This window comes from Crocodylus porosus, unplaced genomic scaffold (assembly GCF_001723895.1).
Source record: "Crocodylus porosus isolate Cpor-Errol unplaced genomic scaffold, CroPor_comp1, whole genome shotgun sequence".
Taxonomy (NCBI): Eukaryota; Metazoa; Chordata; order Crocodylia; family Crocodylidae; genus Crocodylus; species Crocodylus porosus.
This window is the reverse complement of record NW_017728906.1, coordinates 34,182,635-34,208,481: the sequence shown is the minus strand read 5'-3', so window position 1 is coordinate 34,208,481 and position 25,847 is coordinate 34,182,635. Positions and strand designations below refer to the sequence as shown.

Sequence of the window (25,847 nt, the reverse complement as noted above, 5' to 3'; positions counted from 1 at the left end):
GGTGGAGTGGTTAGCGCCTAGGGGCATTTGTACACATGTTTGCACCACAGTGCTGGGTGCTTTTAAAAGTGCCCAATGCTGTAGTGCATACATTTATATAAACAGCGAAATGCACATCAGCGCTGAGAAAATAGCAATGGTACGCTTTTGAACTAAAACGCGTCGAAGGTGATGTGCATTATTTTCTTAGCGCAGACATGCTGGATCTCCGGTGCGTTGTACACATACATTTTGTCTGGTCTAAGTGTCCTAGAGTTTTGTTTACAGAGACCCCTGAATTGAAGTAGAGGAATGGTCTGAGAGAGAAGAGGTGCAGAAGATAGAAGTCATGTCCTACCAGAGTAGCACAAGACCTATTAACATGTAAAGGTTTCCTGCTACCAACATTTCTTTCCTTCCAAAAAAACTCTTGCCTGCCCCAGGGTTTGCACTGACCCTTCCTGTGAGTCCTATTGCTCTTTCTTCCCACACTGCTTCTTGGTGGTGTGAGACAAGACAGAAGGCAGTGCCCTTTCTTAATTTCTGTGGGACTGTGTTTGTCAGCAGACAGGGGCTGTACTACCCATGGCTGTATTTCATTTTACCAGCTGAAGGCAGGCTCTGGAAAGAGGAATGACATTTAATTGTGAGCATAGTGTTTTGAAAGGAACAATTTAAAATGTGTTTGAGAGTTTTTTCCAAAGCTGCTACTTCTACCCTAATGTATTCTTGCAACCAGCCTTCATATGTAGAACACAGTTGAAAGCGTTTTGCCCATTTTTCCAACTGCAGTGGAGCAGGCTGTCTGTGGTAGAGATATACGTTTAAAGATTAAAAAAAAAAATAGTTCAGGAAAGGGCAATCAAATAAATCAGGGGCATGGAGCAGTTGTCATACCAGGAGAGATGGAAAATCTATGAAAAGGCTAGGGTTCTTTAGTTTGGAAAAGAGAAGGCTGAGAGGGGATATGCTAGAGGTCTCTAGAATCATGATGGGTGTGGACCAAGTGAACAAGGAATTGTTGTTTACCAAGTCCCAAAATATTAGAATGAAGTGCTCCCACTTAAATTAGTAGGAAACGCATTTAAACCTAACAAGAGAAAGTACTTTGTTATGCAGCAGGTAGTTAACTAGTGGAATTAATTGTTGTAGGAGATGGTGGAGGCAGATCGTATAAGCAGATTCAGAAAGGGACTATACAAATTAATGTATGATAGATCTATTAATAGCTATTGAACAGAATGGTTGGAGACGTTTCCTCTGGCATCTCTAAACCCATGATGGTAGATGCCAGGGAAGATAATGGATAGGGAATAGATCACTCAAATGTATCTAGTTCAAAGCTCTGCCTCTCATATCCACTAATGCCTTTGTCAGAGAGAGAATTCTGGCTGGATGGACCTTTTGTCTGACCCAGTATGGCACTTCTTATGAACTCTCCTATGTTATTGACGGTTGGCTGGTATATACTGGGAAGCTATTCCTTGGCATCTGTGACCAAACTCAAGGGCTTTAAGCTGTCTGTAGGGAAGATCCATCGAATTACATTCTTATACCTGCTCAAGTTTTTCATTGACTTTATTTTCACTTGAGAACTCAGGGGACTGGTGCTGTATTGTTTAGAAACAATTAAGTTGAATAGATGTGGTTTTACCGTATTTGTCCATGCTACTTGCTAACGCTTTACTCTTTCCCTTAGGATGTACATTATTCTTCTATGAGACTGATGGCAGATCTGGAATAGATCATAACAGCATCCCAAAGCATGCCGTCTGGGTAGAAAACAGTATAGTGCAAGCAGTGCCTGAGCACCCAAAGAAGGACTTTGTTTTTTGCCTCAGTAATTCCCTTGGGGATGCATTCCTTTTTCAGGTTTGTTTTATTTTTGAGTTTTGCAGAATTGTTCTCTTTTCCTAACTCTTGCTCATCCAGCAGACTAGAGGTGAAATGCTAGCTTGTATTGAAATCAAGTGAGCTAGCAAAATGCCATCCACTTCAATAAGGCTGGGATTTCACTCCAGAAGGTAAGAATAAGGGTGGGATGCTTGTTCAGTACCATTGGCTACACAGAGAAAACTGTGCCGAAGTGGTTTGATGTCAGATGTGGTTTATGTTTGTGCTGCCAAACCTACTGTTTTACAACTAAATTTGGTCTCCACTGGTATAGATGGATCAAAATACTATTATTAGCTTATGAATAAATGGTATACCAATTCTATGAAAATGGAGGCTTTAATACAGTCTGGTAACATGGTTATCAAGCAGTTTACTCTTTTCTGCACAGCAAGACAAAGCTACAATTTGGGATGCACAGGTATGCCCCATGTGCTTTAACACCAGCCTGTCATTGTAGATATGGAATTTAAAGGGTGGGTGGGGAGGGAGTCTGAGAAACTTAGGTTAAGAATCTGTAGTCTCTGTTTAAACCGTGCTTAACTAAAGACAGTCTATGGATGATTTCTTGTTCTGCAGGTTCTTGTTCAAAGTTTTTAAAAGATTGCTGTCTAAGAACAGCCATCCTCAGGTCAGTGATGGAGTGTCCAGGGAGGTTAAAGTGTCCTGCCACGGGTCTGCATGTCTTTCTGCAGCTGATGTCAAAGCAGTGTTAATTCACTCCATGACTTAGGGCTCTCTGTGTCTTTCCACGGTAGAGAGCAAAGGGGCATTATAAGCAAGTGTTGGCATATATGACCTTGGTGAAATGCCAACCTAAATGGAGTAGCCATCATTTCCTAACTGTATTATTTTTACTCTATTATACTGGTGTGTTTGGTACAGATTTTCAGGTGTGGGGAATCCCATCTTTTCCCCTCAAGTGATCGTTTGAGAATGTAAATACTGGAACAAAGCAGAAAAACATCTAGGTCTCCCTGTGCTTTAAAATCTCCAAAATACTGCATTGCTGAGTGCTTCTCCCACTCTGGTATTCCTCTGATCTGCATCCCCAGCTTTTTAAAGCATGTAGCCCAAACGTCCCCACAGGAATATATCAGCATAGCTCTGTTGAGTTCAGCAGAGGTATGCTGATTTCCTTCAGTTGATCTGAGAAACAAATCTGACATTTCTGAAGCCCTGTTACATTTTTGCATAGCTTCTCCCTGCCTCCCCCAGTGCCTTTCTTTTCTGAGGTGAGTGTTTTGTGTTTTTCGGGGTTTTTTACTTCATCAAGGAGCATGTGGACCCAGCAGGTATTTAATAGGCTGTGAAGCACCACAACCACGAGATCTGCTTACGTTGTTATAACATCTTTAATTTGCATTTCTTTTGGAAAGCCTTCATTCTCATAAAATTAATGCCAGGAGAGGCTAAATACTGAAAAGGTCGCATTCAATACATTTCCTTTGTGGCAACATAGAGCCTTATTCATTAAATAGGCTGTGTCGTCATGTAATGGCTAGGTTTTCATGTAACTTTGTGGGAAAGAGCAGAAAATGAGCCATTTCAAAGTAAATTATTGTTTTCTTGTGCTTTGTGAAACCTTTTTTGTCCCTTACATCGGGGGAACCCATGTTACTGTGAAGACAGAGAATTAGAAGAAAAAGCAGGGATGGGGAGAACTTGGGGAGTGGGAAAGAGGATCAATCATAATTGTGGAAATAATTTGTAAGTTATTGTATCCTCCAGGCTTGATCTGATGCACACAAAACTGCTGGAGCATATAGGCTGCTGATCAGCAGTGTTACTTAGTTACTAATAACATAGACATATACATTCATACATGAGAAAATATTGTCAGTTATTTTTGAACAGAGTACCAAGGAGGTTAAGGAAGATTATTTCTGTCCTCTGGAGACCATATGATAAGCGGAAACGTATGATCACCATTTAATGTATATTGTATCTATCCTTGCTCTGCATTGTGTCCAGAGACATCACATACCTCTTAAACTCTGAGTCCCTGCTCAGTCTGTTCCTATCATGCCTACACACATCCATTGCATGTGGATATCACATGCATTTGCTAGAGTATCTTGTGACATCACATACATATTTCAGATGTTTGCAGCTTGCTTCCAGTGTTTCCTTTTCTCCACTGTAAGCGAAGCAGTCCTCTTGTCCCAGTTGCTAAATATCTGGCTCCACCTACAGAATAAAATTCAAATCCTTTTTGATCCCAGAGCCTGCCCCAAAGCCCTCACAAAAAAGCAGCACATGCCAGAATTGAACCCTGTGACCAGAGGTGTAACAAGCAGAGTTGGTGCCCTGGACATACCCTGTGGGGGAAGGAGAGTGATCGTGTGCTTCCAAGAGTGGGTGTAGAGGTATGGGGGGCACAAGAGTCTTACTCTTGCCAGGTATCCAGGTTGTAGCCATATTGATCTAGAAGCAAAAGGATTTCTGATTCCTTACCCTTGCTGGGTACTCCTAAACAGCCCCCTGGCTGAGCTGTTGCTGCCCCCATAGTGTGCTGTGCCTGCTCTGACTATTCCCTTTTAAAGCAGTAGCAAGTACCACCAGGAACTGTTTTGACATTCCCAGCATGGAGCTACTCTTGCTGGGGTAATTCTGGTACTCCTCCCCGCCACAGTTATGTTACTGCTTATGCCATGAAAGTACTACTTGGAAATATTGAATAAAACAAAATAATTACAGGGCCTTTTACAATTATTATTGTACCCTCTATGAAACCAGAAAGCAAATTGTCTTACTGTAGCTCTGGTTGGCTCCATCATGAGTACAAAGAATGTTTGTATGCAGTTCAGGCTAGACTGACATCTAACTATCTGTGGGTAGTTAGTTTAATTATTTTGTGGCAGCACATCTCACCAAGAAGAGCTCTCCACCTCATCTGTATTGGTGGCAAACTCTAGTCCTTAAGGCAGTAAAAAGTGATCATCTTAATACTGGAAGCATGAGCCTGTGTAAGGACTGGTATGCAATACAATTTTTGTGGTTTCAGTAAGAAGACAAAGAAAGGAATGTAGTCCTCAATATAGGCCTTGTCTCACAGCTGGGAAATCAAGCCTTGATTCAGGAAAGTATCCTTATTCAAAGCAATGTTTCACTCAAATATGAGTTCCATATAAGTCAGCTGAGCTCAAACACATGCCTAAAATTAAGTACATTATTAAGTGCTTTCCTGAACTGAGTCTCTTTGGGCGTCTTTCACCAACTTTAATGGGGTTTGGATGAGGTCCTTTGTCACTAGTTTCTAACACCGATAGAACAGCTAGAACAGTCTTCTCTCTTGCTGCTAATAAGTGACGAAAATAAATTGTTCTGTCAGTCCTGGTGGATGAATTAACTTCAGCAAGTTTAATTCGAATGAAGTGGTATGGTGTTAGCGGCCCCTTTTAGCTAGAAGACAAGTGTATTGGGGGTGGAGATGCAGAGCAAGTTTATGGAGTCTTCTGTAACATTAATATTCTGTATCATTAGCTGAAGTTTTGTTTTTACAGTAAGTTTTAAGATTAAAGGGGTTAGCAGATTTTACTGTTATCAGGTGAGGATGTAGAAGGAGTACTTTTTATTAAGTCTTGATCAGAATACAGGACTTTCATGAAAACATGCCAGTGTCAGATGCAGTAGAGTGGTATTTCCATCTCCCCACGAAAACAAACAATGCATCCAGTTTGTGGGAGAAATGAGTGTGCGATACGCAGCCAGTGATGTGTAAATTTAAGTAGGCCTTTAACAATATAGATTGGATTTAGACTGCTTGGGGATCTTTTGAAGCTGAAAGGTGCTCTAATTTGCAATGTTTTTAAAGAGTCCACTAATACTATAATATGCTTGCTGTTTTCCTTAACTTGTTATTAATTGTTGCAAGCCAGCAATAAGTTCCACACTGTGAAAAGCACAGATAAACGTGCTTTCTGCCTCAAGGAATTTGCAGTCTACAGAATTTCATGTAATAATTAGCTAAAAATTATCGTACCGGTACAATGAACAAGGAAGGTAATTTGTAAGCACTTGCTAAGAACTATTCTGCAGCTGTTGCATGTAGACATAGGTGTCATTCTAAAAGCTGAATGCATGGTGCTGAGCTAAAGGTAGCCTTTTCACATACGAAAATTATGTTTTTATTTCTTCTGATAAAAGTAGATTTAAGGCTTTTTTTGGTTCTTGAGATCAAAGGAAAAGAGTTCTCTTTGGAACTGTATTTGTTCATGTCTGATCATTTTAAGAGGATTCTTGCTGTTCCCCTTTCCTTCTCTTCAGACCTCTAGCCAGACTGAACTAGAGAACTGGATCACTGCAATTCATTCTGCATGTGCGACAGCAGTAGCACGACAACATCACAAAGAGGATACAGTCAAACTGTTGAAAACTGAAATAAAAAAGCTGGAACAGAAGATTGATATGGATGAGAAAATGAAGAAAATGGGTGAAATGCAGCTTTCCTCAGTAACTGACTCCAAAAAGAAGAAAACCATCCTGGATCAGGTATTCTTGCCAGTGTGTTTTGAAATGGTCTCATATGAAATACCTTGTATGTGCTGTGCTATTTTAGGCTTAAATATGGATTGCACCAATTCTTCTGCACAAACCTCCTTGGTTTTCCATGTGCTTTTACAAACTTTAGCTAGCTTTGCCATTGTGAATCCCCAGTTATCACTGTCTTCTGTTGCCGGCACTTCCAACTTAAAGTGGACAACTCTAGCTGAATTTGAGAAACAGAAATCCTAGAGCAGATGTCTCTCCCTCTGTCACAGTGGCACCTTATTTTAGAAAACTAACATATGGAACCTGCTTCATTAGATTGTAGTTCTGGTCCCAGAGCTGCCAAATGTGTTTGGAATTTTAACCGTAGCAGGAGGGAGTTTCTGTGTCTTTAAAGTGCTAAGCTAAGGAAAATTCCGCCCCCCCCCCACACACACATTTATGTAGTTGGGTTTTGAAACCCTTTCCTACTAGCAATTTAAATTATTTAAACGAGTCCTCACATATGCTGATTATAGAGTTCTTCCACTGAAAAGATTCATTATTCCCAGCGTACTTCACTTTTTCAAGTATAACATAAAGTTCCAATGATTCTTAAACTACCCTGGCTGCTGCTGCTGCTGATCCAGAACCCTCTGTTTGTAGAATCTTGTGATTTTTTTATCCTTTTTTTTTTTAATCTTTATTGTCCTTGATGCATAAAAGACTCCTCTTAAGGATTGCTCAGAAGAGAATCCTGCAGTACAAAGCAAATTAAAAATGGAATCTTAATACAGTTAATTAGCATTGTTTCAAAGTAGCTGTTGTCTTGGGAGATTTCAGCCGTGAATATAAAAATATTTGTTTTCTATCTAATTAAAAAACTTTTTGCGTTAATCCTCCTTTTGTTTCTTCCCCCTCTTCTTGGAAAATATAATCAGTGTTGATAGAAAGCTGTAAGGCAACGTGAAGTGTAATATACATCAAGAGAAAGATGTTATTTACTATTGTGCTCTTGTTCTCTCTGCCTTATATTCCACTCTCCAATTCTCGCTTTATAGATCTTTGTTTGGGAGCAAAATCTTGAACAGTTCCAAATGGACCTTTTTCGCTACCGCTGTTATTTAGCCAGCCTTCAAGGAGGAGAGCTGCCAAACCCCAAAAGGCTGCTTGGTTTTGCAAGTCGTCCAACTAAAGTTGTGATGGGTCGCCTTGGGATCTTTTCCGTCTCTTCTTTTCACGCGCTGGTGAGTTTGAACAGAGACCTCAAGAGGTCACTGCTGCTAAACTCTACATTTCCTGGGTGTTGTATGCAGAAATTGAATCAGTCAAAGTAGTTAGTCTGTGAGGTAAATTCTTACTGCAGTGTGCAGAACTTCAGCATCCTGAGATGGGTCCAGACCTTTAATCTTATTTTAAAAGAGGTGAGGTCAGCTTGTTGCCTCAAATGTGATGGGTTATGAAACCTGTTCTGTTATCGGAGTATGAGAACTGTGGCTCTTCTAAACGCATGATATTAATTAATAGATCTACTTTATGAATACCTGCTTTCAATACAGTTGATACAAAAATGGCATTGACTCTTGAGTCCTAATTATTGAGTATTGAGTCCTAACTTCCTTATGAACAGGGTGGTTCTGTAGGTGATAGAGATGGCCCTGCCCCAAAACCCAAGATCCAGTCTTGGGATCAACATGGATCTATTCTTTACAGGGGGCTTCCATCTCTCTAATGTCCTGAACTAATATGCTGGGTGTGAACAGTTCTAAAACTTGCTAAAATTTAGATATGGCTCTAAACTTTGCAGCTGGGACCCATCTCTAATGCCTATCTGCAGGAGCTTGATTCAGAGCTTAGTAACATGAACAGGAGTCTCTTCAATGCAAATCAGACCATATTCAGTAGGCTAAGGCTTACTTCTCAGCTGTCTGGATGAGACTGCTGCCTACCTATGCCAGCATCCTGTTTGCAGTGATTGGCATTCTGAAGGAAGTTAAAAACCTCCTCTGTATTCCTTCCCATTTTACAAACAAGCTTTGGCTGCGTAAAATGGTTGAAATTTAAACAACATAAATCAGCTCTTCAGAACATACCAAAACACCCTGCAAATTGTTGGGTTTTTTATTTTTTTTAAATTATGAATTTAAATAGCATGCCAGTAGTTCAGGCCTGAGTTCCTGGAGCACTACAGAAATAGCTGAGCTCTGCTGTTGTCTTGTAGATGTCAGCTGTACCCTTCAATTGAATACAGAGCTGTAATTCAGGCAAAGGCATTTTTTTTTTGTTCTTTTATATAAAAAAGATTAGCGTCATCATCCTGATAATTGCTGGTGAATTTATATTTTTAAGTGGCTTTTCATTTACATTTGTGTTCATTTTTCTGCCTCCCACTTCTAATAAGTGCCGAATTTCACTGCAATGTAGGGAGTGTACCTACAAATCTACTTCTTCATGTGACTTTCTCTAGGGGTCCCAAATGAAAAGAGTGGAGTGTGTTTTGAATGTTATCTTTGGAATAAAATGTTTTCTGTCATTTGGCAATCTCTTGTCTTACTACTTTTTCTCTTTCTTCCTAAATAAATTAATTGATGGTACAGCTAACCCCAAATATTGAGTTGAGGCACCCTGAGGGCCCTAAGGTACTGTGGTGATTGAGCACAATTTGACAACACAGAGAAAGAACAGTCCACCTCTTCTAGGTGACTCATGGGGCTACACCTTCAGCTGTTGTAAATCACCATAGCTTTGTACATTTCAAAAGCTGAAGACTTGGCCTTGTTTGCCAATCAAGTGGGTTTCTTTCTTTGAGAACAATTTTGTATAAAAGGTCCTACACTGCATTTGCAGACATGGTCTAAGCAGAGGTGTTTGGGTGCCATTGTTAGATGGGTTGTTTTTTTGTGATGTTATGACAAAGAGGACTTGTCATATCTTTGACAGCAAAGACAAATCTGATAGATAAATTAATCAGATTTTAGTAAGAGTTTGTATGTAAGCCCAGAAATTTGGAATGATGCCTCAATTTCTCTTTTTCCCTTTTTTGCCTAGTGTTCTAGAGAAAAATCACCCTTACTCCTAGTATATCTGTTCTCTGGATACCCAACCCAGTACTTTATTCCAGTCCTTATACAGTATTCAATTCACTCTTAAGACCAGAACAACTAGTTTCTCAGCCTTGTACATAGAGCTACCGTCACAGGTTTCTTTGTTCTAGGCATGATTGCATGCCAAATGCTGTCGCTATTTATTGGTTTAATGTGTGGGAATCTATTAAAAGTATAATCCAGGAAATTCACCTCCAGGTCTGCAAGACGGGTGTGTCTGCTGCACTTTTTTCCCCAAATTGGACTTGCCATTCTTCTTACCACTCCCTCTCTTACAAAGAGGAGCTTGGCTGTCTTGACTCAGCACTGATAATTTGACATCACCTTTGTCCTGAATGTTGGAAGGAGTACCCAAGGAGAGTGGGAGGCTTTGTTTCTGACTGATGTTCTGTTTTATTCCCATGAAGGATTCCCCAGTTTGAGAAACTTTACTGAATTGTTTTGTCATGTGAAGAAAAATCTTTCAGCTAAGTGGATAGTTAAAGGGGATAATTTTTTTTTTTCAAATGCCCAAGCAGTTGAAGTTTATCTAATTGGAAATATGATCTCAGCTCCTCACAGTTCTGCTGAGGGGCTTGAGCTCAGCTGAAGCACCTCAGTTCACATCATTTTGTATAACTATAGAAAAAACTGAGTCTCGTTGGAATTTAGGGTTGATTCTAGGAGTGGTAGGGTTGTTCAGTTAGGTTTAGTTTTTGGTTTAGGTTCTGTCATATTTAATTGACAAAAAACTATAAAACAAAGCCCTTAAAAAAATCTTTAAAATTGTGCAGTAGGTTAATAAGTAGGCCCCATACCTCTGCCCCTGCTGTTGGACGCCATGCTTTACTGGGAATTTGTGATTTCACAGTAATGCAGGCATCCTGCAACGTTACAGTGAATAAGAAGTGTGCTAGCAGAAAGGCAGAAGTGAGAAGGGATGGGGGAGACTTTTTGCCATGAATAAAGTAATGTAGGTGTTTTGTTTGTTTTTTCTTTACTAGCTTTTAAATACGCTGTTCTCCATTAAGAAAATCTTTTAATTTAAAAGTCTTCAGCCACATTAGTTGGCCTGTTAAAAGTTTAAGCTTCTGGTCAGGTATGTACAGTGCACTTTGCAAGTATTAATAAAGAGACAGACACCACGCTTATTGATGGTGGCTCACATTTGGAGTACCTCAGTTCTTGAGTACTTAGATTGAAACATTGTAAAAGAAGCGGTGATACTTAAAGGGTTGAGTGCTCAGTCCTGGAGAGTTGGACCTCTAAAACATTTTCAATTTGGCACCCAAGGACCTTGGACACTGCTAATTTTAGGAGGGTTTTATGTCAGATGAAATGAATTGAGTTACAGTAGGAAGAAAATAGGCTGGCCTCATTAATGTTGTTCCTTTTGGGAATATGTATTTGTTACTCTAGTACTTAACTCTTTCCCATTAGCCTGTGTTGTTAAAGCAGGTAAGCAACGGGGATATCCTGGGATACTGCAGCCTTTGGTTTTAAAACCTTATGTCACTGACAGGTGGCAGCTCGCACTGGAGAGTCCGGAGTGAGAAGGAGGACACAGGCCATGTCCAGATCTGCCAGCAAACGGAGAAGCCGGTTTTCTTCTCTTTGGGGGCTGGATACTACCTCAAAGAAAAAACAGGGGAGACCAACCATTAATCAGGTAGGCAGCAAGGACTAAGCTGGATTTTTTTTTTCCAAGGCTTGTTTTATGGCCTTCAGAAGATAGTTTGGAAAAACATATATTCTTAGCTCAGGCAAAAAAAAAAGGAAAAACTGGAGTTGTTTATACTGAGAACTTTTAACATGTGTTTCACATCAAACCTTAAGCATTTCTTTTTAAGCTTTTGTAGTTGTATAGTCATTATGTGTCCTCTTCAAAATGAGTTACTGTAATTACTGATAAGTATATAGCAGCTTGTGTTTAAGTGGTCCCGGTTGAAGCTGAAAGGTCACACCTTTTCTGAGATAAACAAGTTGTATTTTAAACTGTTGCTGCTGCTGTGATCTTGTTGCCTGAAAGTGTTTTTCTGCAAGTCTTGATTAAGAAGGCAGGAGCATCACATCTGTCTGAGAATTGTTTTTTTTTAATAGAGAATAAAACAGAAATATATTTTTTTTTCTTTAAATGAAAGCTCAGAATTTGTAGGAATCAGAACTCTGGGTAGAGGTGATATCTTTTATTAGACCAACTAGATATTTGTAATAGTCTGCCCAGAGTAGTGATTTCTTTTGCCTGTAGACCAACACAGCTACAACCTGCACCCCTAGAAACTGTAGATCATTGTAGCTGCACCTAAACTTAGAGAGAACCCGATTACTGAGGTTGGTATATTTGTTAGGAACAATACCTATTTTGGAGGGTTGCCAAAGGTATTGCCTACTGGTTGGGTTTGACTTGCAAAGCTGTTTCCCCTGGTCTGCAGGACTCCTAGAGGGCTGGGAATTGGGGGTAGACAGATCAATGGAAGCATTAACCGCTGCCCAACTGCCGGGTCTTCTGCATGAGAAGTCCCACAGTTTGGATCTGGCCCAGGGTGACAATAGTCAAGTTTGGCATCCCTGTTCTAACACGAAATCTTTCACATTTCTATGCTGTTACCTCCCCAGATCTTCCTCAGACAAAATGTGTTTCAAACGAGTAAGAAGATATCTTCCTGTTGTACTCTCCAAACATCCCTAATTATAGCTTCACTTGTTATTCATTATACCTCATGTAAGGCAAATGTCACAGGCATTTGTCTCCTTTTTGTTCTCCTTTCTCCTTTTTTGGCAAGGGATGGACTTGGATTTGTTTTAGTTTTGGCTCTGGGGCTTTTTTTTCCCCTGACACCCCCCCCCTTCCCCCAATTGCTGGTGCAGTGGTGGGTGTTTATTTTTTCTCTTAAAAGATTATGCTGGAATAGAAAATGTGAATGTTTAAAAAGTTTTTTCAAATCAAACTTGTACACTTGCTCCCACATGTCTTCATTCAGGCACAGAGTCCCATTGTTTTTTGTATCCTTAGCTCATCCTGGATCACTAACTGCTATTTTCCTAGCAAGAAACGAGACTTGTATTTTCATAAGTGTGCACAACATGCATAAAACGTTGATTCATAACAAGAATACCTAATTATGTTTCAGTCTTCATCTGAAGGCCTCAAAGTCCAAAGCAACAGTGAGCATGCATTCTTGTCCCCATTTTACATATAGGCAAACAAAAAGAGAGGATAAAAATTGTCCAGCTTCTCAGAGTAAGGCAGCAATAGAATTGGAAATAGAGCTCAAAGCTTGGAACTGGGTTGCTCTGCTCCCTTTGTGTTTTAAAGACGTTGATATTTTTCTCATATTTATTTTTAACTTGCAAACCAGGTGCCAGGGAGGCTGTCCCTCTAAACCTCAGGATATAGATACAGTACTTTTGTTTTGGGTGGTCTGTACTTCCAGACTTTAAGTACTTCACATTATCATCCCATTAGGTTTTGAAATGGCACTTTTTGCTCTACAGGTGTTTGGTGAAGGTGTTGATTCAGTAAAAAAATCTTTAGAGGGAATCTTTGATGATGCAGCACCAGATGGCAAGGTAAGTGCCACTAGTCTTTTTAAGTTAAAGCACAGTAAAATGGTCAGATTAAGTGGAATCTTGGTAGGAGAACAGGTCCTATGACAGGCAATGCTGCCTGCAGCCAACCCGATCTGGCTTTGTCAGGCGTGGGGTCAGGATGCTGGGCCTCTGGAAGGGGTGTGCATCCTCTGCCTTCTGGTGTCCCAGCAGCTTCCCACATCTCACCATGAAGGACATGGGGTGGGTGTAGCCACCAGATGCACAAGAGCAGCTGGGGCTGAAGCTAATGGGGCTGTATTACCTCAGTCACATTAAGGTGCCCTTCATACAATAATACCTATTCTAGCAGATAATGAAATATCGTTTATAGTCATGTTGTTTATAATAATGGCATTTTTGGCCTTATGCTAATTTCTTTATTTCAGGAGATGGAGGTGAGAGTGCAGGACTTGCGAACATAGAGGAAATAGGTCTTAACATGTTAATTGTAGTTAACACTGGAATTTTGTGAACCTGTTGCTAATTTGGAAAGGACGGTATACTCTACAGTTAGCTTTAATACTCTCTGCAACTCCATGAGGTTCTTTGCTTTCCAATTACAATTCCAGCCCAGGTTCCCAAAGGAAAGTCAGCTGTTAAATACTGCTAAGCCAATGCCAAAGGATATGTTTTTAATGTAGTGAGTAGGGATTTAGCCATATGACTCCATTTGTTGCTAATAGGAATTATGTAGTTCTATTACTTGCTGGAAATTTACCCCTTAGGGGTCAACTTAAACCTACAAGAGAGAAAAAAATTCAAAATAAATTGAAAGGTGATGTCCTATGGTACCTAGCCTTAGAAGCCTTATTGCACTTTTGACTTGACTAGCTGGGAGATGCAATATATTTGAGTCTTAATTTTTAACTTCAGGGTTTTTTATGTTAAGTCTCTAAAATTCCCATTTCCCCATAGGAAATCCTGACTTAATCACATTTACACCAGTATAGCTGTGTCCACAATGATTGAAGATCTGTGTTTTATATTGTAGTTTAACCAGCAAAACTTTCTAATCTAAACTAGCCCCTATTTTGGTTTATGACTATAGTGCCTTCCCTCTAAAGAGTGTTCCATGGCATGATGTCTCATATGCATACTGACTTCTTTACACGTGGTATTAAAGATTTGACTGTAAGTGTTGTTCTAATAGTCTTAACAGTGGCATTTTCTATTCAGCGTGAAAAAGAAGTGGCATTGACTAGCGTCCATCAACATAATCCTGACTGTGACATTTGGGTTCATGAGTACTTTACACCATCTTGGTTCGGCCTGCCAAATAACCAGTCTGCGTTGACAGTAGTACGTCCAGGGGACACTGCAAGAGACATTTTAGAAATGATTTGTAAGGTAAAAATTACGAGTTTTTTATGGGGAAAGGCTTGCAGACAATTGCATGTCCTTTTGGAATGACTATTTAATGAATGTGGGGGGTTGGGGGGGGGGAGGAAGGGTTCAAATGCCTGTGTTCTAGGTTTTTCAGATGCTCCCCTGCTGTACTGAATGTAATAGACCAGTTGTTCATTAGAAATAAAATCAGAGTAATAATGAGTCATTTAGTAAAATTAAGCAATGTTGTGTAAGGAAAAAAATGTTTGCATGTAATGCTTAGCTTTTTTCAAAAGCCTGAAGGGGGGAGGAGGAGAGAGACTTTCACAGAATAGTAGAGTTGGAAGGGATCTCTGGAGGTCGTCTGCTCCAACCCCTTACTCAAGGCAGGGTCATAGCTGACTCACTCTTCTCAATCAAGTCTCTGTTTCTCCTGCTGTTAAAAATTTCCAAGGATGGAGATTCCACAGCCTCTGTGGGCAAGTCAGTCCCAGTGTTTAACCATCCTCCATAGTAAATTTTTTTTTTTTTCCTAATATCTAGCCCAAATTGTCCCTAGCTGTAAATTGAGACCACTGCTCCCAGACCTATCTATTCCCTGTGGCTAGAGGGAAAAGTATATTTCAGTGCAGGCCAGATTAATGGCACAGGGCAAGGTTGAATCAAGCCCAAGATGCCAGGATTGGGCCCACATCACCTCTACCCTGATGCTCCTAGATCCAGCCACTATCCACTGCCTGCTGCCTCTGCCTGGGCCAGAGCACTGGGATCAGGCCCTACACTAACTCCATCGGGCCCTAGTATACAGGACCACATTATCTGGCTCATGAGAATCCTCATGGGTCCTGTAATTTGGCATCAGGGGAGCAGCAATTGCTGTCACGGCTCTCCCTTCCCCACCCCCAAATTTTTGGACCTGTTGGGAGCCCTGCAGGCCAGATAATATGGCTCTGCAGGCTGGATCTGGCCTGTGGGTGGAAGGTTGAGCACCCCCAGTCTATGTCAGTCCTTTATAATTTCCCTTTAAGTATCTGAAGACTAATCAAATGCCTCCTCAGGCTTCTCTTCTCCAGACTAAATAATCCTAGTTCTGTCAGCCTGTCCTCATTAGTCATGTTTCTCCATCTCTAATAATTTCTCTTCAAGTGTGGGCCCCACAACTGATGCAGTACTCCAGGTGGGGCCTCACAGGTGCTGAACAGAATGGAAGAATCGCTTCACTTGATTTCTGAGTGACATTTCTTTTAACATAGTCCACTTTATTCCTGGCTTTTTCATGGGAAATAGCAAAAGATCATTCTAATAGACCATTTCCTGTGATTCTGTAAACTGCCTTCACCCATCATCCTCACCTCAGCTGCTCTACACACTTCTTGCATGCTCCTCAAGCTCTCTACAGCTGTTTCTGAGGAGGTAAAGTATCCAAAGCAAACAACAAATGTTTCAACCCTTTTTCTGTAACAAGCCACCCAGACCCAGTTTCCTGCTGTGGATAGCCACCACAATATAAAACAGCAGCCTTCTCTTTTTCCATTGACCAACCTTCCCATAGATATCCTCTTGCAGGACTTGTTTGTCCCCCCCCCCAAAAGTAATGTGAGATATCACCCACTTTCCAGTTGCCAAATCCTCCCTACGTGCAGGTCTCACACAGCTTGTAGATAGCATCCTAAGAACTCAAGCAGGTTCTTCAAAAAGAAAATGTCATTGGAGGAAGAAAGTAAGTTGCCTGTGATGTCTCTATTGAAGAGTCAGCATTATCTCATGGAGCAAGGGGGAAGGAAGAGCAGAGAGCTATATCTTTATATTGGAAAAACACATTTACCTTGAAAAATAAACAAATAAGATACAATCTTGGGGAAGCTTTGAAATGAAATGAAATTTGTAGCAGTGGTGAATTTAACACAGGCTGTAAGTGGCATGATCCAGATAACGTATGTATTCCACTATAACATATGTGCTCCTCTAACAACCTAACTGAATAACTAAAACTGATTCCCAGAAATGTTACATACTGTTCTGAGAAACAAGACCTCCTTTGTGCTTAGAATTATCAAGAGCTATTAAGAACTTAACTTTGGGGAATTTTAAGGACATGTTGCATATGCTCCTGAAGAGCTGGAAGGTGTGAAGGAAGGCATTTGTTTGGTGTAATTATACAGTATGCTCAGCTTGCTGCCAGGTGCACTTCTAAAGACTGCAGCAGCCTGTGAAAGCTCTTTATTGTAATCTGGGAGAGATGACATTTTTGGAGAGAGACATAATAGGGAAGTTGGATGATACATTACTAATGATTTATTTTTAGGACCTTTATTTTCCTTTTGGCTAAGAGTGATTAGCCCAGTGGGTGAGATACTTAAGTGGTGTAAATTGGTGTAGATGTATGGGTTCTAGTTTATACTTATTCGTGTAAAGGCAGTTCTGTTTCTGTTTTGTTTTGATTTTTTTTTTACAGTTAATCTCTGTTTCCTTCCTTTCCATAATAGTTGTCAGTCTGAAAAATGCTGATGGGTGCATTCTTTTCTACAACATTTAATAATCAATCTCTTTCTTCTGTCTCTTGCATTCAGCTCATTCTTTTTCCTTTTACTCTCTGATCTACATCATTTCACATCTGCCATCTGAGAACCAGTCAAGTTCTGGTACAGTAAACATTTCAAGATCTACATTTCATGTAAACCTCTTCATGTTGTAGAGTTGGTTAAAATTCTCCATGGTATTAAATTGGCCTTGACTATTATGTCCCAAGTCCAATTGAGTAACTGTAGAGAATGTATGATATATGTTAACAAGGACCTTTGTGCCACTTCAGTATTTTGTGGGGTAAAAGGGGGATGTTTTATTTGATTCTGAGAATTTATAAGGCTCTTTAGTTTGTAGAAGATTTTTTTTATTGTATAAGTAACGATATGATTTTTAAGGCAAGAAAAATCAATTTGTCCCTGTGCATTTATTTTGTACTAATAATACCCATGTATGAACATGTGCATATAGATATTTATGTACTGACTGTTTCCAAAATATATGCAACTGACACATGCACATGCATGTTCTGCATGAGTTTACACGCGGGATCAGGAAGTATAGATAAATAAATGCTGTAATCCTGGCAGTCCTTCATAAGGAACTCCGTTTCAGGTACTCTTTTGATTTAATTAGACAAAACTGAGAGAGTACAACAAACTTTGTTTCCTGGTACTTCCTCAATGGAAGTAGGCGCTTTGTGAGCAGGTGGGCAAAAGATTTTTTTGCACATCGGTGGGTCTGTACCCAGTGTTGGTTATGATGAGCTGCGTCCAAGGCTGGATTCCCTAAAGTTTTTGCCAGTGTCAACACCTCCACCCCCCAAAAGCCCCCAAAACATCCAGAGTTCAAGGTCTGTTTGAGCCAAATGGCTTCCTCGGTTTACGGCCTAGCAGTTTTCTATTCTCAGCAGCGCAGAAAGAAGTGACCATAGCTAGCATTGTGTCCCAAGGTCACACTCCTCAGCTTGAATGACAAGGTACCCATGTCTGGAGGCAGCCTTGAGATCATGCCTGTAAAGTGAGACACTTGAATCATTCTCTTTATGTTGGTGTAGCTGAAATGAGTAGTCACGCTCTATTATAAAGCTGAAATACTGCAATGGGGTCATAATTTTATTTTAATGTAATAGGAGTAGGCAGATGTCGATCCTGTGGATCATGGTGCGCTTTGTAAGAGATCTAGTCAGGTTCCTAATAAATATACTTGTAGAGTCCTGCAACCATCACACCAAGACCTTCAACATGTATGCCTAGGCAACAGTATGGAAGAATAGAGGCTGTACAAGACCTAATGTTGGGGAAAGGAATCCGAAAATTATTATTACACAGTTATTACACATTATTTTGAACTACTTTTATTTTTATGTGTTAGTTATTCTCTACTCTATATATTCTTAATGAGAGAGATGAGCTTGTGTTTGTCATCTCATCTTCCAAGACAATACCACTAGCTAGTACCATATGTACTTGAATATAAGATGACCTTGAATGTAAGATGCACCCCCCCCAATAATTAGATGGTCTATCTGGAAAATTTATGAATTTTGTTATAACTTTTCAGATTATAGAATCTAATTTATTGCAGGTTTACCTTGAATTTTTTCCCTTCCCACTGCTACAGCAGAGAAAATAAATTGTGGGGTAGGTAGCTCTCTTATTGCCAGACCCTGCTCTCCCTGAGCACATGGAAGTCGGGAACAAATCTGAAAACACTGACCTTGAAATAAACATGCCTACAGTAATTTGCATATAGCACCCATAGACTTAGTTCATCCAGAATTAATGCATTTACCTTTTTTGAAACTGTTGCAAGTTCTAAAATGAATACTCTGTAAATGCACTTTTAAGGATCACTTTTATATTTACTTACATGTAGTACAAATTATGCATGATATCAATCCAAAGCACAAAAGGGTTTACTATATAGATCATTGGACTGGGCCCAGGCAGAGTCAACAGCATTTCAAGCCATGGTGACCCCCACAGCTCAGTACTGCTTAATATATGTGTGTACTCCTAGATGAACTGCAGAGCAACCTACTCTGGCTTCACCTCATGGAAGCTGAGGCCACAGTAATCATATGTGCCAGGCTGAGAAGGGAGTGACAAAGGGATTCTGGGCAAACTGTTTAGGGCTCCATTTGGTGATGTTAACCCCTCACTTAGGTCCCCTGTATTTCCTTTTGCCTCAAACTCTGTCATCTTGAACTTCAGCACTTTTGATAGCAAGGAGAAGGTGTCAAAGTTGGCTGTGACCCTCCTGGTGCTGGCTTGGTATTACAGGACCTCCAGTCCTGGTGCCAGTTCACTGTGGAAGAAACATTAGCTCACTTCTCTAAGGATCGCGTTTAAAAAAAAAAGAAAAAAAAAAAAAGTTTCCCATCAGCATCTTGGCCTTTTTGGCTAAGATCAAATGAAGCATTTTTGGCACCAAAGGGAGGGTGTCAGGGCTGGCTCTGGCCCTCCTGGTGCCAGCCTGGTATTGCAGTACCTCCAGGCCCAGTACCAGTTCCTGCTAAACATCCACCCATTTTTTTAAGGGACAGCAAATAAATAAAAGGTTCCCATTGGTGTGTTTGTCCAGTTTGGACCCTGTGTTTTACAGTCATGCTCAGTGTTTGCTGCATATAATCAACTTTGTAGTTGGTTTCCATTGCTGAGCACATGCTCCTATTGGCAGCAGTATAATGATAGACGGTGTATTTAATGAGCAACTGTAAGACAAATTAACGCAAATGTAAGACAAAGTGTTTTTCCCCATGATGATTGGGGAAAAAAGCCTTGAGTTTGAGTAAATATGGTATATTTTGAAACACAAGTAGCTTTCTATTTTGTCCACACTAGGTGCAAGTTCTTATTTAAAATTCATGTTAGTTGAGTATTAGTAGTTAATGTCAGCTATTTCTTTCAGTCCAGAGATGGACAAAGTTTATTTAAAAATAAAATATTTGGATGCTCAGAGGTGTGTTAGACAACTGCCAGCTTTAAGGCTTTCAGTATAATTTAAAGCAGTACCCTTTACTCACAATATGGAGGCAGGGTGTAATATGACATCTAATATTGGTGCACCCTATCCTTATAAAGGAAGTGGAAGAGTAGAAGGCACCTTTATTCTGATACAACTCTGTCAGTCTTTAGGATTCTACCAGTTTAACTGTTTCAGGGGAACAGTCACACTTGTAACTTGTTTCATGACTTCATTTCCGAAAGCTCTGTGTAGATTTTGGTCAGATACATACTCGCTCATGGAAACGTTCATGATGATTACTTGTATTTCCCAGCTTTGATGCTTTGTTGTATTGGACCAAAGACATCTACCATGGATAATGAGATCTCAGGGAAATTATATGGCTGAAAATGCACATCGGAGTTATCTGCTGATCCCTCTAGTTCTTCTGCAGACTATCAAAATTAGGGATCACTTAGAGTTTAGGTTCACTTAGGCTAGGGACAGACATTCAAAAAGCCCAAGCCTGAATTGATTCAGTCTTTGCTGGTTAGTCTGACCTGCGGAGATTGAACTGATTTGCAAGTGATTCAGGAAATGCAGACACATGCCTGCAGTGGCTTAGGCTAGAAGGCAGGGAGCACTAGAGTTAGCCCTACCTCCCCAGCTGAGCACTGTGGAAGGGAGAAGGGGGGGGCATGGACAGGCCCTAGCAGGATGCTATGATTAGGGAGGGGTTTAAATCCCCATCCTGACCTGCACAGTCCCCAGCTGGGGTGTATCTGGAGGGAGAACCAGCCCTCTGCAGGCTTTCCCCTTCTCCACCTGCTGTTCCAGGTGTGGGAGTGTTGCCAGACCATGGCCCCTGGCTAGCACTCTGAGGCAAAGGGTTCAGGGAGGGAGAATTGCTTGTGTAGAGTGCATGCATCTGTTGATGATACTGAGCTTTTCAATTTCCCTCTCCCTGCTTCTTCATACTGTATGCAGCAAAGTGACAGCATCAGGTCCCATGCATTGCAAACCATGTAATTTTTCACACCTCTCTGTCCCGTCTTGAACACTATATATTGCAGCCTTGAAGCAAGCCAGAAGGGAGCTTATCAGAACACAAAGCTTATCAGCCCATCAAGAAAACAAAACCCAGCTTTTTCCAAGGCACTTGTAAGGAAGAACAGAGGGAGATTATCATCTGACCTGCTGATTAATTCCAAAAAGCCCCAAGCAGACAATGGTCTGTCTGCCTTTGTTCCAGTGAAATTAGATGCACATGCACGCACAGATACTTCTCAGTATTAGCTATCATGGAAGTGGTATGATCATGACCAGATGCTGGCTGGGGTCCATGGCACTGGGGTCCATGCTGTGGGAGAAGGGAGGGAGGGATTGAATCCCTTCTTGAGCCGTGAGCAGCAAGGGGAGTGGGGCAGGGGGAAGCCAGGCAGATGCTTCTATGCCTGCAGTCTCCACCACCTCCTCAGCCAGCCAGAGCTCTGGCTAGGGAGGAGAGGGGTGGGGCAAACCCTTCTCTCTGAAGCAGACAGGCCAGGCCAGGCCAGCCCAGGCCAGGGCTGGAAAGCGTGCTGGGATGCTGGAGGACTCTTATTTAACTTAAACCAGGAAGGGGTCTGGGACAAGTTCCATAAACTGGTTTGACCCAAATCAGTTAAGTCTGATACTACATTCAGTCAGGTTTATCTTAAACCAGTTTTGGCCATTTTGAAACTGGTTTACGTGCACTGGATTTATGTTCTGTTACAGGTTTAAACCAGCTTCTGATCACTTAAACTGGTTTATGTGCAACTTCTGCCCCAAGCTTTGGAGTTTAATGGGCTCCATTAAATGCACACAAACATTGTCATCAGTGGTTGGATGGGCGCTTGTTGACCCTGTTAGTTACAAATCAGGCAGTCTCTGGGACCTGTTGCAGTTTTAGGATTATATCGGGTTTAGGATTAACTGCTTAGTCTTAGTGATTTCTTTAGGCTTTCTGAATAGCCCATTGGCACACTGAAGCATGAATTTGAGGACATTCACTATAATTCAAAATTGCTGTTTGGAAGTTAAACATGTACACAAACATTTGTTGTATGCCTTCCCTGCATCCCAGACTTCATTAGATTCCATTTAATGTGTCAGGTTAGTCTTGTTGGCATATCATTCACTCAATAACTGTCATTTGGACAGAGCTAATGTTGAATGACATGCAGAACATGTATGAGGTCTCGCATACCATAGTAGAGGTTACAACTTTACTGTTTGCTTTAAATATCTTAAGGAAAGGAGTTGCTGATATTTTCATATCATCAACGCAGTGAATTTTATCACAGAATTGTACTCCCATATCCTCCCCACCCTGGAGATATTCAACCTAAATGTTTGAATCTGCTCTCAGAACACAAGTCCGTGCCTAAATATATTTTTATTGGATTCAAAGTTTAGTTAGAACCATGTTTATTTTGGTGGATTTTGTACTATTAGTTCTTGTGATGCCTGCTGCTAGGAGACTAATGTGACAAGAAACTAATGTAAGACTAGTATATTATTATGCACAATTAACACTCCCCTTTGGTATTGATTTTGTATAGTGATAACTTTGTCTATTTAAATTAGACAGATTTAGATGCAAGAGTTGCCCATCAATCTGGCTGAATTAGTCATGAAATATTTGTTGCAATTATAGTCCCCTTTCAGTTCGTGAATCTTTCCCAAATGAACGCAGATTTATAAAAATCTATGACTTTTTTTTTTTTTTTTTTAAGTATTCAGTCAAGAGTTATAATTATAGATCAGCCAGAATACTGGATTTTTGAGGCTGTTTGCATGGTCTACTCACTATATATTGTTCATCATTTGTGGAAAGCAGTTGGTCATGAAAGGTTTAGCCTTTTTTCTTTTGCTTGGAGTGATTAGATAACACTTTTAAACAATAGAATAATGAACAATAAATAGCAAAAATAGATTTCCCATGTGACTTTTCAAATGAATTGTTATTTTTACTAATATTTTTGGGGAGTTGTCAATATGTTTTTAAATACAGATGGTTAATAACAGGACTCTTAAAAGGCCGTATATGAATTTGTTGCCCATATTTGTGAACCCCTTTTGAATTTCCTTGACTTGCTCTCTTTTCCAGTGAGTTAACTTTGAAGTAATTTCTGAATGACATCCTTTGTGTTTATCATCACTTCAGTGCATGTTGATTATGCATTGAATTAACCATTGCTTAATTCAAGATCACTAACTGTACAAGAGGAAAGGTCATTAACATCTCACCCCACCAAGTACCATATCTTCAGCTAATTAAAACTAATTCTTTTAAATGAAATTATCCAGGAGCTCATCTGCGAGGGACCATCAGGAGAGATTATGCTTAGGGGCAACCAACACAGGTTCTCTGGGGCAGGTCCTGTCAGACCAACCTCGTTGCCTTCTATGACCAGGTCACAAAATCCTTGGACATGGTGTCGTGGTGGACGTAGTCTTTTTCTGGACTTTAGGAAGGCATTCGACACTATCTCTTTACCCCATTCGCATTACAAAATTAGGTGACTGTGGCATTGATGCCTACACAGTCAAATGGGTCACAAATTGGCTGGAGGGCCGCACCCAGAGAGTGGTGGTGGACAGGTCATTTTTCGACCTGGAGGGACATGGGTAGTGGGGTCCCCCAGGGCTCAGTCTTCAGGCCCACACAGTTTAATATCTTCATCAGTGACTTGGATGGGGAGGGAAAAGCACCTTGTTCAAATTCGCGGTTGACACTAAGATGTGGGCTGAGGTGGGCACGTTAGAAGGGAGGGACAGGCTACAACTAGATCTGGACAGGTTACAGGGGTGGGCGGAGGAGAATAGGATGGGATTCAACACTGTCAAGTGCAAGGTGACGCACCTGGGGAGGAAGAACCAGCAGCATACCTACAGGCTGGGGAACTCCCTTCTTGTCAGTACAGAGGCAGAAAAGGATCTTGGAATTGCTATTGATTCCAAGATGAACATGGCCCGCCGATGTGAGGATGCGGTCAGTAAGGCTAACTGCACCTTGTCATGCATCCACAGATGCGTCATGAGCAGGTACAAGGAGGCCATCCTTTGCCTCTATGGGACATTGATCAGGCCGCAGTTGGAGTACTGTGTCCAGTTCTGGGTGGCGCACTTCAGGAGGGATGTGGCCAGCATTGAGAAGGTCCAAAGAAGGGCCACTCACATAAGTGGGGGCAGTAGGGGAGGCTCTATGAAAAGAGGCTATGAGAGCTGAACCTGTTTAGCCTCCACAAGAGAAGGCTGAGAGGGGATCTGGTGGCCATCTATAAACTCACCAGGGGGGAGCAGCGGGGAACGGAGAGTCCCTGTTCCCCCAAGCACTACCAGAAGTTACTAGGAATAACGGCCGTAAGTTGACTGAGAGTAGGTCCAGGCTAAACGTCAGAGAGCACTACTTCACAGTCAGGATGGCTAGGATGTGGAACTGATTTCCTAGGGAAGTGGTGCTGGCTTCTATCTAGCCTCATTTTGAAGACCCCCAGGGTAATCACCTAGCCGGGGTCATTTGACCCCAGCATCCTTTCCTGCCCATGGCAAGGGGTCGGACTTGATGATCTGCTTGGGTCCCTTCCAACCCTGCCAACTATGAAACTATATGGCCTGTTTCCTTTGGGAAGCTTAGGGTACCTTTTATGCCAGCATACTATCTACTGCTTAGAACTTATGGGACTGATTTGGATACTTTGTATATAACCTTGCTTGACATTTGTGAAAATGCTGTAGTAAGAAAAAGTTCAGAAGGACTTCCATAGGATGTTTTTATTGTTGCCATCCAAAACATTTTCTTCCTTGTCCTTCTAAAGGTGTTTGTATAGAAGAGGTCCTAATTCCTTTGCTTTAAGAATGTTTTGCTCGTTTTCTCTGCAGTGCTACGGGAATGGGTGGGGATGGAATTGCCTAGTAAGCAAAAATATAATTGAAGGTGTTTGCTTAGAGTAATAGCATTCCCCATGAAATACTGACAAGCAGTTAGGTGAGAACTTCATATTTTACGGCCAAGAGGAGGGAGTACAGAGAGAATGGAGGTTGTTTCAGGTGCTCTGAAAGGTTAGGAATTTGACAGATCTCCCATGAAAAATGGAGACCTTCATCCTCCTCAGTGTCATTCATTACCTATTTCTCCTTTAAAGTATGGGATTATGTTTTATATGTAACTACAGCCATTGCTTTTCTCTCTTTAAAATCTCTTCTATTTTTGTTGCAGACACATCAGCTGGACCTTCCAGATCACTATCTGCGTCTGAAGTTCCTGATAGAGAACCAGATTCAATTTTATGTACCAAAGCCAGAAGAGGAAATCTATGAGCTGGTAATGCTAACTGCTGAACATTAAATGACATGTTATTTTATAGGGCACTATTAACTATGCTTTTCCATAGCTGTGCAGTTTTAATTTCAGGTGCAATTAGTGAATATGTGTAGTGCATAGAATTAAGCTTTTTAAATTTATGGGTCACAAGTCATTTTGCAGTTACAGTGCCAAGCAGCCATGTTATTATAAGCTACGTTATTTACATCCTATAAAATCTCACTCTATTTTCTTGAAGGCGGAGAGGCTCTGTGCTCACTGTTGTACATTAGGGAGAGAAGCACTTGCTAATAATGATTTTTACGTGGAAGGTTAAATTCTAATCCCACTCCCCCCACGCTTTTCCTGTCGCTCATAATTTTCAGTTTTTTCTTTAAAGAAATCTCCTTAGGGCCAAACTATTCCATGTCGGGTTCACTGCATAGATGGTTTAAAATGATGGGGTTGGAGTTTTAGGTAAAAAGTCTCTGGAGTTCTGGAAGGAGGATAAAATCGCACCATCTGTTTCAACTGGAATTTTTGAACTTACACAGCTGAAGTATAAAATTTGAGGCTTCAAGAAACTTATAAAATGAGACATTTTAAAAAATGAGAGCAAACAGATGTAGTGTTGTATATGTTAAACTCACCAAGTTAATACAAATGCAGGAAGCATCCCTAGTCTTCTTATATATTATATCTAT

At 40.8% G+C, this 25,847-nt stretch overlaps 1 protein-coding gene across 8 annotated transcripts in view; it reads left to right on the top strand.

Annotated features, from left to right (window-relative positions):
* TIAM1 (T-cell lymphoma invasion and metastasis 1) overlaps positions 1-25,847 on the top strand; it is a 263,725-nt gene that overhangs the window by 174,376 nt on the left and 63,502 nt on the right. For all 8 annotated transcript variants that reach the window (XR_002099702.1, XR_002099703.1, XM_019528813.1 and 5 more), the window contains 7 exons: positions 1,679-1,851; positions 6,142-6,366; positions 7,404-7,589; positions 10,948-11,094; positions 12,921-12,995; positions 14,193-14,363; positions 25,060-25,164. Coding sequence is in view for 6 of the 8 variants with exons in the window: in XM_019528813.1 (XP_019384358.1) it covers positions 1,679-1,851; positions 6,142-6,366; positions 7,404-7,589; positions 10,948-11,094; positions 12,921-12,995; positions 14,193-14,363; positions 25,060-25,164 (1,082 nt within the window). In the remaining 2 variants the exon portion in view is untranslated. The remainder of the gene's footprint in view (positions 1-1,678; positions 1,852-6,141; positions 6,367-7,403; positions 7,590-10,947; positions 11,095-12,920; positions 12,996-14,192; positions 14,364-25,059; positions 25,165-25,847) is intronic.